General features: G+C 37.7%; 1 protein-coding gene across 8 annotated transcripts in view; it reads right to left on the reverse strand.

Annotated features, from left to right (window-relative positions):
• Nucleotides 1-893: 893 nt before the first annotated feature.
• The window catches only part of RPS6KA3 (ribosomal protein S6 kinase A3), a 112,513-nt gene continuing 96,285 nt past the window's right edge, over nt 894-17,121 (reverse strand). For all 8 annotated transcript variants that reach the window (XM_041740878.1, XM_041740880.1, XM_041740879.1 and 5 more), the window contains 4 exons: nt 14,833-14,909; nt 13,969-14,086; nt 7,548-7,688; nt 894-6,281 (listed from right to left, as the gene is read on the reverse strand). In XM_041740878.1, the coding sequence (XP_041596812.1) occupies nt 6,159-6,281; nt 7,548-7,688; nt 13,969-14,086; nt 14,833-14,909 (459 nt within the window). In that variant the 3' untranslated portion in view covers nt 894-6,158. The remainder of the gene's footprint in view (nt 6,282-7,547; nt 7,689-13,968; nt 14,087-14,832; nt 14,910-17,121) is intronic.

A 17,121-nucleotide genomic window follows, 5' to 3' on the forward strand; every position in this document is an offset into this window, starting at 1 on the left:
AGGAAGGGAGGGAGGAGAGAAGACAAAGTCAGTGTTATGGGCTGAACTGTGCCCTCTCAAAATTCATATGTTGAATTCTTAACCCCTAACATCTCAGAATGTGACTATATTTAGAAATAGGATCTTTAGGGGCACCTTGGTGGCTCAGTTGGTTAAGCTTGGGACTTGGTTAAGACCTTTGGCTCAGGTCTTGATCCCAAAGCCCTAGGATCCAGCCCTGCCTAGGGCTTCCTGCTCAGCGGGGAGTCTGCTTCTCCCTCTCGCTTTGCCACTCCACCGCCCCACCGCTTCTCCCCCAACTTCCTTCGGAGGGTGATAGCTAACATATATCTTGGCAGGGGGTGGGGGTGGGAGGGTAGGATAAGGGAAGTTTCCAAAGGGATTTTTACAGGATCCTGGAGGTTGGACTAATGTTAACCTAAGGTTGCCTTTTGCCTTTAGCAAAGTACTCACATTGAAGCAGTTGAGTTCCTGGAGGAACTCTGCCTGTCTCAAGTACTTGTCAGTGGGCTGTAAGTTAAAATGAAGTTTGGCGTTTTTTAAAATTTGCCTATGTTCTCCCATATCAGGCATATTCAAGAAATAGCAAGAAGGTTAGTGTGGCTAGAACACAGTGAGCCAGGGAGAGTTTAGGCAGATGAAATCAGAGTGCTAACAGGACCAAATGACTTGTTATAATCCTTGGTAGATTTTGAACAGATCATTTCAGATTTTATATTAAGAATAGATTGTAGGGGCGCCTACATACAAAAATTATTTTGCGCTCCTTATTAACTTAGAAACGTTCCTGTTTTAAGTTCTAGAAATCCAATTCAAAAAATTTATACTTTGGATAGAATTTGACATTAGGACATATTGTCATATAGTTGAAATAACCTGATAAATGACATACATGCATTTATTTGAAACTTTATTATATAAATTTTCATTTCTTTTAAAGATTACAAAACCTGTTCTGTGACAGGAATACAAGCAATATTGTTCCAGGATTATTCATGGATACATCTGAAAGAGCTTAGATTACACATTAATAGTATGATTTGAAAACTTCCCAGATTAAACTCTTAAGTAAAACAATTTAAAGTATTCAGTGATATTTATTTCTTTACAAGCATTTCATAATTATGGCAGCAGTGCCAAGCATCTGATGCGATTTAACCACCAAAAAAAGGTACAATACATAGGAACTCATGATATGGTACCTTGGGCTTCTGGCATGCCTTACTAGAGAGAAACTAGTATAAAGTAAGATCATGTATAATAGTAGAAAAATATTTGTGATTTTTTTTTCTTTTTTAAAAACTGTTTAAGTAGATGCCCACCCCATCCCCACCCAAGGCCAAAAATGCAAAATAATTACATCCCTTAGGTGTATACCATCCCTTTTGCTTAGGGTAAGAGTTAAGATAAACCTAATACACGTACATAATTTTAAGAATTAAAAACTCATCACCCATAATTATTAAGGATGCTAAGGAATGGCAACTAAAAAAAAAAAAGAAAGCTTTAGATGATAAACTACACTTAGAGAAACACAAACCAATACCTTTATCCTTATGGCCTTGCTCTGTATTTAAAAGTCCTACTTTACATACTTGTTTGAAAAACTCAGTATACGGTTCATTCAGTACTATAGTGATAATAGGAGTAAAGATTTTCACTTCCATTAGATATTGAACTAATCTACGTAGACTATTACAGACTCTCCTCTCACAGACATTTACACATTTTGTACTCAGATGGTATGTGCTCTAAAGAGGTTTTCTTGAGGTTTGCATTTCTGAACTTAGTCTCTAAATTTTCCTTTCCACTAATCTCTATTCAACGTCATATACTTTGCCAGTTGCTCTGGGAGAAGTCATGGACATTTAAACAGCTTATCATGCACTTCAAGGTTATACGGCAAAATAATGAGGAAAGTGCCTTAAGAGGTAGGAAGTAGACTCTCATCCCAACCCTTGGTATGCCCTGTTATGAACAGTTAAAAGACTAGAATCAGAGTGGTAAATGTGAGACTGATAGTAATATGAGGCTTAAGAAAATTAAGTCGACTTAATTACTAGAATTCTTTGAGAACAGTCACATTGGAACCAGTTACAAGTCACTTGACCACACAAAATACAGCAGTGTCAGAAGTACATAAAGCACACTGTAGATACAAATTCTTCTTGGCCATCCATATTTAGGTATTATCATTCTGTAGATTCTTCACTAGAAAAAGTGGTTAAGCGTGGCTCTGCAGAATACCACAGTCCCAAGAAAGCAAATTTCATTCCTTCATTAATTGGTCTCCACCAATGGTCACTTGGGGAAACCAGCAAAATGTAAGCAATCTGGAGGTGAAAAGAGGACTATTTTCACTAATCGAAATATAAATACTGAGTTAAGTCAACTTATCTGTCAATTAAATAAAACTCAATGTATACATCTGGTTTGTGAGTCACATGGAGCTAGACCTTTTGGAGGGACAAATTCTAGGGCTAGATTAGAACCTCTTGGTTTAAGCACCAAGGGTCAACTATGGAACCCATTGTATTTGTTAAACACAGAAAACAGACTTTTTCTAACCCTTTACATTCCTGAGATACCTGTCCTATTGCCTTCATAAATCTCATAAATGCTCGATACCACCATGAGAATTTTCTCTATAAAATATTGTAAAGCAACCTGAAAAATTTTCAGTCATTTATAAAGGCCGGAAAGTAGAGAGTATCAAAGCCATGTTGAGATATGTATTGCTGATTTCCATGGTGATTAAGTACCAAGGCTCCCAAATCTTGAATACTTTTCTGCTCTCATCCCAGGCTGGACTTACCCCAGTCCCTTGCCAACCCAACCCATTCTGCTTACTCATGAAGCCTTTGCACCCCTCTCCTCCTTCCAGGATCTCCTGGGCTGACTGTACAGGGCACAACAAACAGGCCAGCCCCACCTCCCATAATGTCCCCTAGCCCCAAAAGCAACCACTTCTTATTAGGTGGGAAATGGTTGATCCAAACCCTTACTTTGCAGCCTACCATATGTGAAATGTCAATCTCTACTGCATATACACCATACCCCCTCCAGACACTCAGTGACTTTTCCCACATCAGCCTTGCAATATGTTGATTCTATGCCTTATCAAAATCATATTTTTGGACTTTTAGGGTTGCTTGTGAATAAATGAATCCATGTCAAATCTGTTAAAGGTCTACTGTACTTAGAAAAAAGACATCTATAAATTAGGAGTTGAAATGATTTACATAAAAAATTAAAAGGACAAAAACTTACCTTAACATCATTACTTGAAAGGGAAGATACAAACACGTGGTAGTGTAATCCATATTTTTCAGCATGTGCTCGGCAACATTAAATGCAATCTACCATTCTAGATATTATTTTGGATTATAGGCTAAGAGGAGGTTTGTAAAAGTGGTCTGATGGTTTAGTTTCTTCTTTAGCATTAAAATAATCATTAAGACTGAACTAAAACCTTCTGGGAGAAGCCCTGGTAACTAGAAGAACTAACTGGTGAAGGGCCCAGAGGAACTGGACTCAGTAATTAATGGAAAGGTAAACTCAGTACAAGCACTATATTTAGAACACAACTGTTGGCCAAGTCTGTCTGCCTTAAGTCAAAGGAAATAGGAACACCAGGACTACAGATGAAATAAATTAAGCTCATGAAATGCATTTTAGGCAAAAGCCTTCAGTTTTGTGTACATACAACTTGGTTTTCTCCAGTAAAACTGGTAGCTGGAGTAGGCAAAGAAGAAACTATCTTTGAAAGCAATAAGCTTGGCATTCATATACCAGTAGAATATTGTCCTGAGAAATATATATTTTTTGGACAACTCTGTTCCTGGTTGGGTGATAATATGAAGGGAATGCAGCATGGTGTTATGAGGGGGAAAAAAACTGAATGAAAAGTTAAGGATTCTAGTCTTTGCTTTGGGTCTTAGGTTCTTTACATGCAACATGAGAAAGTTGGACTAGACAATTTATAAGGATTTACACATTTACTTCTGGTTCTAAGACTATGATGGACAATACACCTAAGCAATTATGGAATAGCATCAGTGTCCAAAATTTGAAAATCTTCTTTTTTTTTGCCCAGAGTTACATTAACATTTTTAAAAGCAACAAGAATTTGGGATGGTTGTGGTTTGAAACACTGAATAGAGGAGAGAGAGAAAGAGAGAAAAAAAGTTTTCTTTCTAGGCAATGGGAAGCAATTTTTGATAGTTAGCATTCATGTACTCAAGAATTTAAAAGTACTTTCCCCATCTAGATCTTCTGAATCCCTCTTCCTATACATTTTTTTTAATTTAGAAGATAAACTTACATTTGATTTCTGTGCAGTAATCATTTTGTGTCACTTAAGCAAAACGAATGTTATAGATTTTCCCTTTCTCTTTAGTTGCAAAGAAGAGAAATTAAGGAATAATAAGTGGCTTCTAAGACATTTAACTAAAGTATGTTTTCTTGGCTTTGTACTCTAAAAGAAAGATTTAAAGCTTCGGGCAGGTAAAAAGACTTCTGATGTAAATGGCTCAGTACATGAGTAAGAAAGATCTGTTGGGCACATTCTTGATAAGGTTAAGTTAAATCACTTTTTCCATGTTCATGTTTTTTATATTACATATCAATGTATGCTAGGTAGCTTGACCAAAATACAGGTAATAATGGATACAAAGTTTTCTTTAATCAAATAAAATTGTGGAAACTACCCAAATTAGATGTAGATAATGAACACTGTAATCTAAGCAGACCCAAGTGACCACCATGAAAGCTGATCATTTCTGAAGTTAAAGGAAGCATTATATGGCTAAAAATCATCAGAAGGAATTCAGGAAACACTCAATGGTGAACATTCACTTAGCCTACCTCAGCTATGATTTCAGGTGAGAACAGGTATTGTTTGATCAAGAATGTTTTATTCCCTCAAATAAGAAAGTTTAAATCCAATTTCATAGAGAGGCTGGTGGCCTTTATTACATTCAAATTAGTGTTTAATATAGAGCATTGTAATGGGATAGAACTCATTATGATTTACCTTTTTTCCAAAAAAAAAAAACCATACTTTTCTTGCAGGTATATAAGAACAGGTATCCTGTTATTCATATCCTAAATTCTGCAATTTGATCTATTTAAACATGAAAGATCTAATGGGACTTGTATGACCTGTTGCTAAGTTTTCCTTCACCAATCTCTTCACCATTACTCTTAAAGGCCTTTGATGTATATTGGCAAAATCCCAAATTATATGCCAAATACTAAATATGGATACTATTCAAGCTCAAAAGTGCAAGAACTACTTCCTTAATTAAGGAAAAAAGAACCCTAAGGAGTTGCAACGTATATGGACTAACTTCATAGGTGTACTCTTGATGTCATGCCACACACATGTGATAACTTTCTCTACCATAACAGCTCTCTAGGTTAGTCTGACAAAGCACCTGACTTTAAGAAACAAACAAATGAAGGAACCAGTGAAACAGACATGGGGAAAGATATGTACATTTTGCAAGTATTACATTCAACAGCTGTTCCACAATCTGGCCATTTTTAGGGCTGTCCAACAATACTGTTAATCCAGGTGAACTATTTAACCAGATTTAATAGTCAATTGATTAATAATAATAGATTCCAAGTTAAACAAAGCATGTATACATTAAAGAAAGCAGTACAGAAATGTACTGTATATGAACTGTTTACAAAAACATACAAAATGTTGGATGGCACAAGGGATACAGTGCTAATAGAAACGGATTGTTTAAGCTAAGTGCTTAACATAAACTGTCCATCCCTATAACTAACAAAGAATATTTCAGGGACATGAAATATTTCCTATAAAAATAATGCTATATGGTGTAGAGTACTTTATTCAGTGTATTTTTAGGTGGTATTCATATGTTCATTATTCTTGTTGATTCAGTGAATATGTCTTCATCATGTTTCCATTTTCATTTCATCCGAAGCTCCAGGAATATCTAACTTGCTAACAATCATTTAAAGCGAGAAGAGACGGAAGCAGGAGCAGCAGCAGGAGCAGCAGCATTATGGGTACCAGCTGGGACAGTGTGTGCTTGCAGGTGTCTCTCAGGTATGTGCTACCTGTCGCCAGAACTTGTGCTATCAGCTTACACCATGGTACCAAATATCTCACTGAGGTCACTTCACAGGGCTGTGGAGGTGATTTTTTTAATACCTCTCCGCTGAGCAAGAGTAGAGCGGCCTACTGGTTCCAAAACTGGTGACTGATTACGGTTTAAAGCAGAGTATGTAGCTGCCATAGCACCCTGAAAACAGGAAAGAAAGGTCACAACACAAACGACAATGGGTAGTCACAAGTACACAGAATATGAAATGGAAATTTCTTTCCCCCTAGATAATTTCTTCACATGAAAATTTATATAGATTTAATTGGGCTCATAATGAAAATAACCATACTGGTCAAACCCTCTGATCTAATTAAAATTAAAAAGGCAAATGTGGGAGGCTGAACTTATAGATGAGAAAGGACAGGGATATGCCTATAACAAGCGGTCCTCACTTTTCTCAGGACTACTGGACATTTTTTTTTATTTTTATTTTTTAATTTTTATTTATTTATGATAGTCACAGAGAGAGAGAGAGAGGCAGAGACATAGGCAGAGGGAGAAGGCAGGCTCCATGCACCGGGAACCTGATGTGGGATTTGAACCCGGGTCTCCAGGATCGCGCCCTGGGCCAAAGGCCAGCGCCAAACCGCTGCGCCACCCAGGGATCCCTGGACATTTTTTAAAAAAGATTTTATTAATTTATTCATGAGAGACACAGAAAGAGAGGCAGAGACATAGGCAGAGAGAGAAGCAGGCCCCTCACCAGGAGCACAACATGGGACTTGATCCCTGGACCAGGATCACACCCTGAGCCGAAGGCAGACGCTCAACCACTGAGCCACCCAGGAATCCTGACATTTTGTTTCTTTGCAATCCTTTAATATGAGAAGCCGCAAAGCATGCTCTTTTATTTTTTTATTTTTATTTTTATTTTTTTTTAAGCATGCTCTTTTAGAACTTGTTTTGCCACTGCTGACAACCTAGTTTGCTCTGGGTTTTGCATAAGAAAGAAAAGTATAAATAAAAGTTAGGAAATCCATAAGCTTATCTGATTGATAAATTCAGAAGTCGTTTTTGTTTTTTTTTTTAAAGATTTTATTTATTTCTTCATGAGCGACACAAAGGGAGAGGCAGAGACATAGGCGGAGGGAGAAGCAGACACTGTGGGGAGCCTGATGCAGGACTCGCACTTGATCCTAGGATCCCAGGATCACGCTCTGGGCCAAAGGTAGACGCTCAAATACTGAGCTATGCAGGCATCCCTCAGAAGTCATTCTTAAAGTAGTTTTATAATATTTTGGCGCACCTTGACCTTTTCTTTTCTAAACCACTCATTGTAAGAGAATCTCACTTGAGAAATGGATGCAGGCTGAGCGAAAGGGAAAGATGCTACAGGCATGGAGAGGGAGGCTCACACTCTCTGGGAGGACATGCAGAAAACAGTGCCTGAGTGGGGCAGCTCACCTTGACTAGATGGGGTGCATCCTGTCTGTTTAGTTGGTATTGCGGCAGTTGGTCCCAGTGGACAATCCAAGGATGTCTGAGCACAAGGGCAGCAGTCAGTCTCTGATGTGGATCCACATGAAGCATCTTTGACACTAGGTCCTGTAATGGGAATAATAATAATAATAAAACAATCTTAAACTTTTCTGTTTGTTTTTCTATAGCACTTGATACTGGTAAGCATTCTTCCTTAGCTTCTATGACACTATTTTCTCCTGGTACCAAACTTTGGGGTTCAAGGCAATTTGGTCAACATGACCATTTCTTTTCTTTTTAAAAAAATTTATTTATTTGAGAGAGCAGGCAAGCACGCATGTGTGTGCACACAAGCGAGCACAAGCAGGAGGAGGGACAGTGGGAGAAGGAGAGAATCTCAAGCAGACTCTCTGACATGGGACTCTATCCTTGAGATCATGACGTGAGCTGAAATCAACAGCCGGATGCTTAACTGACTGAGCCACCTGGGTGCCCCCAACATGACAATTTCTTTAAAAAAAATAATAAATGCTTTTAAAGAATAATAATAAATATTAAAAAGAATGAAAAAGCAAAAACCTGTTTTTCTCCTCCCTAACAGTAGTTTTGGTGCATTACAAAGAGTAAATTTACCATATTTACATATCTTTAAGTACTTTGGCTCTTTTTTTCACTGAGATATTCTGATTTTTCTATACTTTTGTAGATTTATTTTTTTGAAAGATTTTATTCATTTATTCATGACAGACACAGAGGCAGAGACAGGCAGAGGGAGAAGCAGGCTCCGTGTGGGGAGCCTGATGCGGGACTCAATCCCAAGACCCCGGGACCATGACCCGAGCCAAAGGCAGATGCTCAACCACTGAGCCACCCAGGTGCCCTAGTAAGTTTATTTCTAAGTACATTTTCAGCTAAAGACTTTTTTGTTATTATCAAATAACGAAAAGCAGAACATAACTGTCCAATAATAGGAATTTAATTGGAGGGCTCCAAATGCCCCCTCCAAAAGATTAGAGTTATTTTTTTTAAGTAGGCTCCATGCCCAACACAAGGCTTGAACTCACAACCCCAAGATCAAGAGTTCCATGCTCCACTGACTGAGCCAGTCAGACGTCCCAGATTAGAGTTATTTTTATTTTTTCCACTTCATGGGCATCTCACAGGAATTATAAAAAAAAATCAGAAAAACAGAGAAGCAAAAGAACATGAAGAACTCCCAGAATCTGATTCTTTCAGAGACAAATGCTTTTTATCTCTCCAAATGTTTTTCTATGCATGGAATATAGATCCATATAATTGCTAGATAGTTTTATACTCTCCAAAATAACAGTTATGATTTATGAAAGCCATCTACCACTTAATTTTTCATTCAAAATGTATCTATTAAGTATTTGTTAAAGGCCAGGTATTCTGAGAGGCATTGGGTATTTAGCAGCAAACAAGATAGAAATGAACTCTGACCTCATGAAGCTTGCAGCCCAGTGAAGGAGAAACAAAGAATCAATTACAAAGCAAACAGTAAATTCTTTGAAGGGATGAATGAAGAGGTATAGCTAGAGGAACACAAAGAGACACCTGACCTGTACAGGATGGGGTGGCTTAGAAGTGACTTTAGAGGAATGTGAGACCCGAAGGATGAGCAGTAGATGGGTTAGAAAAGAGGAAGGGGATACAGAGCAATTCAGCAAGATAGAGCTGAGTGTGTTTTGAGGAAAGCCCTCAGGGAGGAGAACATGCCATAATTAAGGAACTGAAAGGAGTGCAGTGAGGCTGTAGCAAAAACTGCCAAGTAGAACATGGCAGCAATTAAGTGGGAAAGGTGAAAAGGGATCAGATCATGAAGGCCCTTGTAAGCTACATTAGCAAATCTGGACTTTGGAGGTAAGAAATCATTTAAAGCAAAGGAGTGATAGAGTTAGGCTTGTACTTTAGCTCACTAAGTGTGGAGGACAATGGATTGGAGGGTGCAAGCCTGGAGACTCCATTGTGAGACCGGTGAGAGATGATGGCTTCGGGGCAGTATAAGAGATGGAGAAATAAAAAAAAAAAAAAAGATGGAGAAATATGTATGAAATTGAGGTACTTAAGAGAAAGAACCAACAGAACCTGGTGGATGACTAGTACTGGGAATCAAGATGTTATTCTAAGTATGCCTCTGCTATCAGATATTTACAGTTTCTTATTTTTAGTTATCATTAACAGCTAAGAACAGGAATAAGTTACTGAGCAAAATTAGAAGAAGTAAAACAATTAGGAACTCCCCTTCCAAATTCTTAAAGTGGGAAAATGTGCTTCAAGTACATAAAAGGTTGCAAAAGTGCCCAGGGCACAACCAAAGTCTGTTCATTCCTTCCACAGCTCTCATCATTCTGCTCAGATAAGCTCATTTGTGCTCATGGCTTTAGTTAATACAGATGATGACAACTCTTAACTCCACTGTCCACCCAAGACTTCTCTCCTAAGATCTGCATCCATATAATCAGTTGACTAATGGACATACATCTCTTAATTATGTATTACAGTTGTGTTTCAAATTCTTAATGTTCAAATCTGTAATTATCACTCCTCTCAAAACTACTTTTGTATTCCACATCTTGGTGAAGGAAACCACGACCTACTCATTAGTCTGAGGTGGAAATGTGGACTACATGCTTACTATCTCCTCATGCCTTCTTCTTCTTCTTCTTTTTTTTTTTTAAGATTTACTTATTTATTTTGAGAGAGAGCGACAGAGCAAGTGAGCAAGCAAGCGCACAAGTGGGAGGGGCAGAGGGAGAAGGAGAAAGAATCTCAAGCAAACTATGCTCAGCATGGAGCCCAATGTGGGGCTCGATCTGACAACCCTGAGATCATGACCTGAGTAGAAACCAAGAATCAGATGCTTAACCAACTGCACCACTCAGGTGCCCCTTGTTTCTTATGTCCAATTAACTACCAAGTCTATTTTGTCTCCTAAATTTCTCTTCCATTTGGCTCAAATCCTGCTACAACTTCTCTAGTTTAGGTCTTCATCATTTGTGACCTGAAACGTTGCAAAACCTTACAAGTTAAACCCCCTAATGTTAGGTCAGTAAGGACTGAATGAAATAGTGTAGGTATAAGTGTTAGCACAGTTCTTGGCATATAAGTGCCTATTAAATTGTAGTGACAGTACTTTTCGTCTCAAAGCCACACATGACACATATGGTCCATATGACTAATGACATTCACATGTGCAGCTTGCTCTTGAGGCAACACATCAGACAGAACCCTCCCTCTCAATTTTGTGGGGGTATTCACTATACCACATGCTTGTAATCTCAGGTCTTATCTGGACAAATTAACAAAAGTTATCAGTAATAAGGCTGTGAGATTCAATTTTTCACACTCTATTTTTATCTCATCCTCACCTGTCTCTCTCTTTTTTTAAGATTTTATTTATTTATTCATGAAAGACACACACACACACACACACACACACAGAGGCAGAGACACAGGCAGAGGGAGAAGCAGGCTCCATGCAGCGAGCCAGATGTGGGACTCGATCCCGAGTCTCCAGGATCATGCCCTGGGCTGCAGGCGGCCGGCGCTAAACTGCTGCGCCACCGGGGCTGCCTGGTCTTTCTTTCATTCAAAAAAAGCATACTAGAATACAAGTTAATGAGAATCAAATTATGGAAATTAAAGCACATTAAGGTTATCTCTATAATTTATTTAAAAAGCAGGTGATGGGAGCGCCTGAGTGGCTCAATCAGTTAAGCATCTGCCTTCGGTTCAGGTCATGATCCCAGGGTCCTGGGATTGAGTCTCATGTCAGGCAACCTGTTCCACAGGAAGTCTGCTTCTCCCTCTGTCCCTTCCCCCAAATCATTCGTTCTCTTCCTCTCAAATAAATAAATAAAATCTTTGAAAAAATAAAAAGAAGTGATGGGTAAGCTCTGACACTTTATTTTGTGACATTACTTGATATGCCTGCCTCATAACCAACCATGACAATTTCCAGCAGACGCCAGCGATAAGAATTACTGCTCCACAGAATAAACTTGAAAAAGAAAAATCTGATCACTACAGTGCTTAATATTTTTCAACAGTTTTCCAACATCTAGAATAAACCTGAAATCCTGAGCATAATCTACAAAGCCTTTCATAATTTGGGTTCATCAGCTACCTTCTCACGTGTACCCTGTCCTAGTCACAACAAACTGTGCACAGCAACCTGGAGGCATTCTGTCATTTTCAGGCTGTCCTGACCACAAATAGCATGTGTTGCTCCCTCAGCCTGGGATAGAATACATCCTTCTGCTCCGTAAAGCTGCCAGGAAAATCCCTTCATTGCTTCTTGAAAGCTTTCTGGGAAATCTTTCTGACTGAGCACCATCTGTGAACTTCTTTAACACAAAAAATGTACCACTGTAACAGCATACATGACACTGTACTGTATACTTTTGGTGATCTCCCAACTAGACTATGAGCTTCCTGAGATAAGGAATTCTCTCAGTCATGTCTTTGATTCCTGGACCTTCACGTATTAAGCATGTTGTAGGTGCTTAATACATGGATTAAAAAAAGAAATCATAGGGGGCGCCTGGGTGGCTCAGTTGGCTAAGTGTCTGCCTTTCAGCTCAGGTGATGATCCCAGGGTCCTGAGATTGAGCCCCCTATCAGGCTCCCTACTCAGTGAGGAATCTGCTTCTTCTTCTCTCTGCCTGCCATTTCCTCTGCTTGTGATCTCTCTCGCTCTCTGTCAAGTAAATAAATAAAGTCTTTAAAAAAATAAAAATAAAAAGAAGTCCCAGAAAAATGAATCATCTGGTTTAAGAAATATTGGTTAAAAAAAGGAAAAGGCTAATATTTCATTTTAAATCAGATACAAAGCCAAATATTATCTATACAGACATCATTTAACAGAGGCTTCATCTCTATGCCAAAAGTATTAGCCTACTTTTTTGAAATACCCTATTTACTTATGCAATCATCTCAATTCAGGCTTCCTCCTCTCAGAGAAATCAGCAAGTACTTCTACCACTACGTGTCTTCTTTATCTCCTCTATGTTTTTCTTATTTGGAAGTAGAAAACTTGGCTCTTCTTTTTCTGATTTTTAAATTTTTCACTCTTCTTTTTAAAAGAGCATTTTCTATGAATAAAGTAAAACTAGAGCAGAGTTGGAAAGCAAGTCTGGCAGAGGATGGCAGATCTTCCGGTGAGAAAGGCTTTTCAAATGGATTTCAAGCAGACACTATAAAACTATACTACCATTTACTGTGAAAAAGATGAGACCCTTTTCTACATAATATTGGTCAAAAATAGAACATGGTGCAGTTATTCTAGGGAACAAGGGCTTTGGAACCAACTGCTTAGTTTGAAGCACCCACATGTTCCCAGTATGTAACCACGGACAAAATGACACAAAAATTCTGGCCTTGCTTCCTTCTGTGAAACGAGAATACTACCACCTATTTTATAGGGTTTGTTAAGAGGATTAAATGGGATGATTTAGGTGAAGTGCAGTGTGAGGCATAGAACAGACACACAAATCATGAAGATTACCACCACCATTATTATTATTTTGGTTAACAGATTTGTATTTTTTCTTCCAAATTTTTATTTAAATTCTAGTTAGTTAACATACAGTATAATAATGGTTTCAGAAGTAGAATTTAGGGATGCCTGGGTGGCTCAGCAGTTGAGCGTCTGCCTTCGGCTCAGGGCGTGATCCCAGGGTCCCGGGATCGAGTCCCACATCGGGTTCCCTGCATGGAACCTGCTTCTCTCTCTGCCTGTGTCTCTGCCTCAATCTCTCTCTCTCTGTGTCTCATAAATAAATGAATAAAGTCTTTAAAAGAAGTAGAATTTAGTGATTCATCACTTACATGTAACACCTAGTGCTCATCACAAGTGACCTCCTTAATACCCATCACCCATCTAGCCTATTCCCCAACCCCTCCCTCTATCAATACTCAGTTTATTCTCCATTGTTTTTTTTTAAGATTTTATTTATTTATTCATGAGAGACACAGAGAGAGAGAGAGGCAGAGACACAGGCAGAGAGAAGCAGGCTCCATGTAGGGAGCCTGATGCCGGACTTGATCCCCGAACTCTGGGATCATGTCCTGAGCCAATGGCAGATGCTCAATCGCTGAGCCACCTAGGCATCCCTGTTCTCTACTGTTAAAAGAGTTTCTTATACCATCATTATTATTCATCATGTTTGTCAGCAAGAAGTAGTTTTAGATGTACAGGTAATAAAGCCAAGCCATTACCTTCTGGGAAACAAAATAATTGGTCCATTTTTGAGTTCAAGTTATTTGGTAACATCACTTCAAAATAATACTTTATAAACAAAAGTTTGTAACTGATATTTTCTTTCTCACTAGGGACTATGAAAAATTATTTTCTCAAAAGTTTATAATAGGAAGCCATACTTACCTTTGCTGTATCTGAAACAGAATTCCAGTAACCACCACTGAGTGAGAATTTTCCACTGCCTATCCGTGCCAGTATTTCCTCTGGTGTATCATCAGGGCCATTTGCAAATGGAGTGTAACTAATTTATAATGAAATTAAAATGTTAATGAGTAAAATTTCTTTTTTTGTAGGTAATCTTCACATTTATTTGTAGTATCCAAGAGTACTCTGGTTAATTTAATTAATATACTTTACTGAAATCTCCTAAAGTGAAAAATATCAACATCATGAAGCTCCATAAAGCATCAGGTCAAGGTATAAGCTATGAAATATTAATTAGACTTAATATATGATAATATAAATGTTTTAAGATATGACACATTAGAATAAAATATTTAAAATAGTGTATGTTTACAACATAAGTGTACAAAAAAGGTAATGGAAAAAATCAAGTTAAGACCTTAAGACATTAATAAATGGTACATTATAGAAAATCAGTAATGATATAGTTATTTATTTTTTTAAAGATTTATTTATTTATTCATGAGAGACACAGAGAGAGAGAGACAGAGACAGAGAGAGAGGCAGAGACACAGGCAGAGGGAGAAGCAGGCTCCATGCAGGGAGCCTGACGTGGGACTCGATCCCGGGACTCCAGGATCACGCCCTGGGCCAAGGGCAGGCGCTAAACCGCTGAGCCACCCAGGGATCCCCAGTAATGATATAGTTATAAATGTAGTATATGTAAAGAGACACACACCCACAGGACTGTATTATTAGATAACATGAAAAGAAGATACTACAACACAGAGATTAAAAAAATAAAACTAGATAATTTGAACAATATATTGATGAATAAATGCTTACAAAATATGGTTCACTCACCCAGTAAGCATTGTATAGAGGAGGACACCAAGACTCCATATATCACAAGCAGCATCATAGCCTTGTCGCTTTAAAACCTAGAAAAAGTAAAAATTAGTATTAACATACCACCGAGATTTGAATTTAGAGATTAGAATAGGCCGAACTATACTATATCTTCTATCAATGTAGTTAAGAAAAACCTCAACAGAACATGATTAACAAAAAGGCAATATATTAATCCTGTTCTAGAATATTCTATAAGTAATTATATATATATTACATATATATATATACATATAAATTTAGTTTCGGTATTTGAATTAGCATTTATTGAGTGCCATCATGGCATATAGAGGACTATAAAACTAAAGGGAAGTTTCTTTTTTGTCCTCTGCTTTCAAGTTTCTTATTTAAATGAATTTATATTCATGTTGTATGAGGCTGCAGAAATGGTTATATAAAATAGAACTTTTAGGAACATATAAAAGTACAAATGATACAGTGCAAAATTATACTTTTACATATATAAAATATAATTCACTTGAGCATTTAGTAATCAACAACTATTATCAGGCTTGAACAGTGATAAATTCAAAACACTCTTGCTTCCTTAAGAAAATTAAAATATGGCAGGGGAAATAAACATATATATAGTTAATAATTCAACATGTTAAGTATTATAACAAAATTATGCCTAAGGTGCTATGGGTAGAAAGATGAGGAAACCATTCTTTTTTGTTTTTAAAGATTTATTTATTTATTTTAGAGATAGAGCACATGAGAGTGAGTGGGGGGAAGGGCAAAGGGAGAAAGAGAATCTTGAGCAGACTCCCTGCTGAGCATGGGGCCCCACAAGAGACTTGATACCACAACCTTGAGACCATTACCTGAGCTGAAGTCGAGTTGCATGCTTAAATGACTGAGCCACCCAGGAGCCCCAAAATAATTCATTCTTAATATGGAGAGAGAAGGAAGGCTATAGCCTTCTTGTACTGGGACTATAAGAATTTGAGAGGTAAAGGGAGGAGGCAGAGGAGAGCAGATGACACTTAAAGGGCAGAGTCAAGGAGAGCAGAGCATGCTTAAGGACAGGTAAGGATTCAGTGTGACCAAGTGTCCAGGTAGGGACACCAGAGAGAACTAAGAAGGACTTTTATAAATATCTTGTTAAGGAATTAAAATATTTTCCTGTAGGCAATCTGTTGTCATTGAAGCATTAAACAGGGAAATAAAAATAAGTAGATGTGTGTACCAAAAGAGAAATTCAAGGAATAGAGGAAATGCTGGCAAAAAGACAGACTAGAAACAAGGCCATCTGATAGGAGGCAATTTGTAGAAAACTAAGTGAAAGGCTCCGAGGAACCACACTAAGGCACGACATGGAGAGAAAAAGATGTAAAAATAAAATAGGAAGGACTCAGTTGAGATGGGATGTATAAGGAAAGGGAAAAGAGATCTAGAATATTCAGAAATCAGAGTGGAAAGGGTTTGGTGACTGACCAGATGTAGAGAAATAATGGAGAAGGAGGATTTCAGGAAGACTTCTAAGTTTTAACTTGGGTGATTAAGTGGTAAATCGAGACAGAGTTAAAAAGTCAAGTCTAAGGAGAATGTAATCTTGGAAGATTTCCTTAAGAAGATGAATTTAGAGGCTTTGAAGCAAAAAACGGTTTTAAAGCAAAAACTTTCATTTCAACATGCAAAGGCAAAACAGCTATTTGGTGATTTCCAGAAGCAGATTGTTCATCTGAAGCATGAAACACTCAAGAAGAAAAACAGGATGGCTAGATGAAGTGACCATGCTTGGACACCAGTATGTGTCAGAAGCTGTGGATATGTGGACAAACAAGCAAAAAGTCTGTCCCTCATTAGTTCTGGTGCCACCAGGAGAACAGGTGCAAGTAGTCTTTATATCTCAAAAGTAATAAAATTAAAAAAGTTTAGAAAATAGAGGGGGAAATCCAGCTCTATAATCCAAGTGTCCTAACATTACCAACTATTATCACTTTTTGGTGAAATATCTAATGGTAAAAGCATACACTTTGCAGCCATATTGCCTGGGATCGAATCTCAAATCTGACCTCAAATTACATAACCTCTCACTGTGCACCTGGTTTCCTGTAAAATTTGAATGAAAGTTTTGCTTCACATTGTTATGATGAGAAGAAATTATTATATGTAAACTGTATTTGTGAGGATGAAATCAGCTAACATATGTTACCGGCACATAAGCCCTATATTAGGGGTAACTTATTTTTTATTACATATTTCATAGTTATATTTTTTAAACAGTGATTATAAAAAGAA

This window comes from Vulpes lagopus, chromosome X (assembly GCF_018345385.1).
Source record: "Vulpes lagopus strain Blue_001 chromosome X, ASM1834538v1, whole genome shotgun sequence".
Lineage (NCBI taxonomy): Eukaryota > Metazoa > Chordata > Mammalia > Carnivora > Canidae > Vulpes > Vulpes lagopus.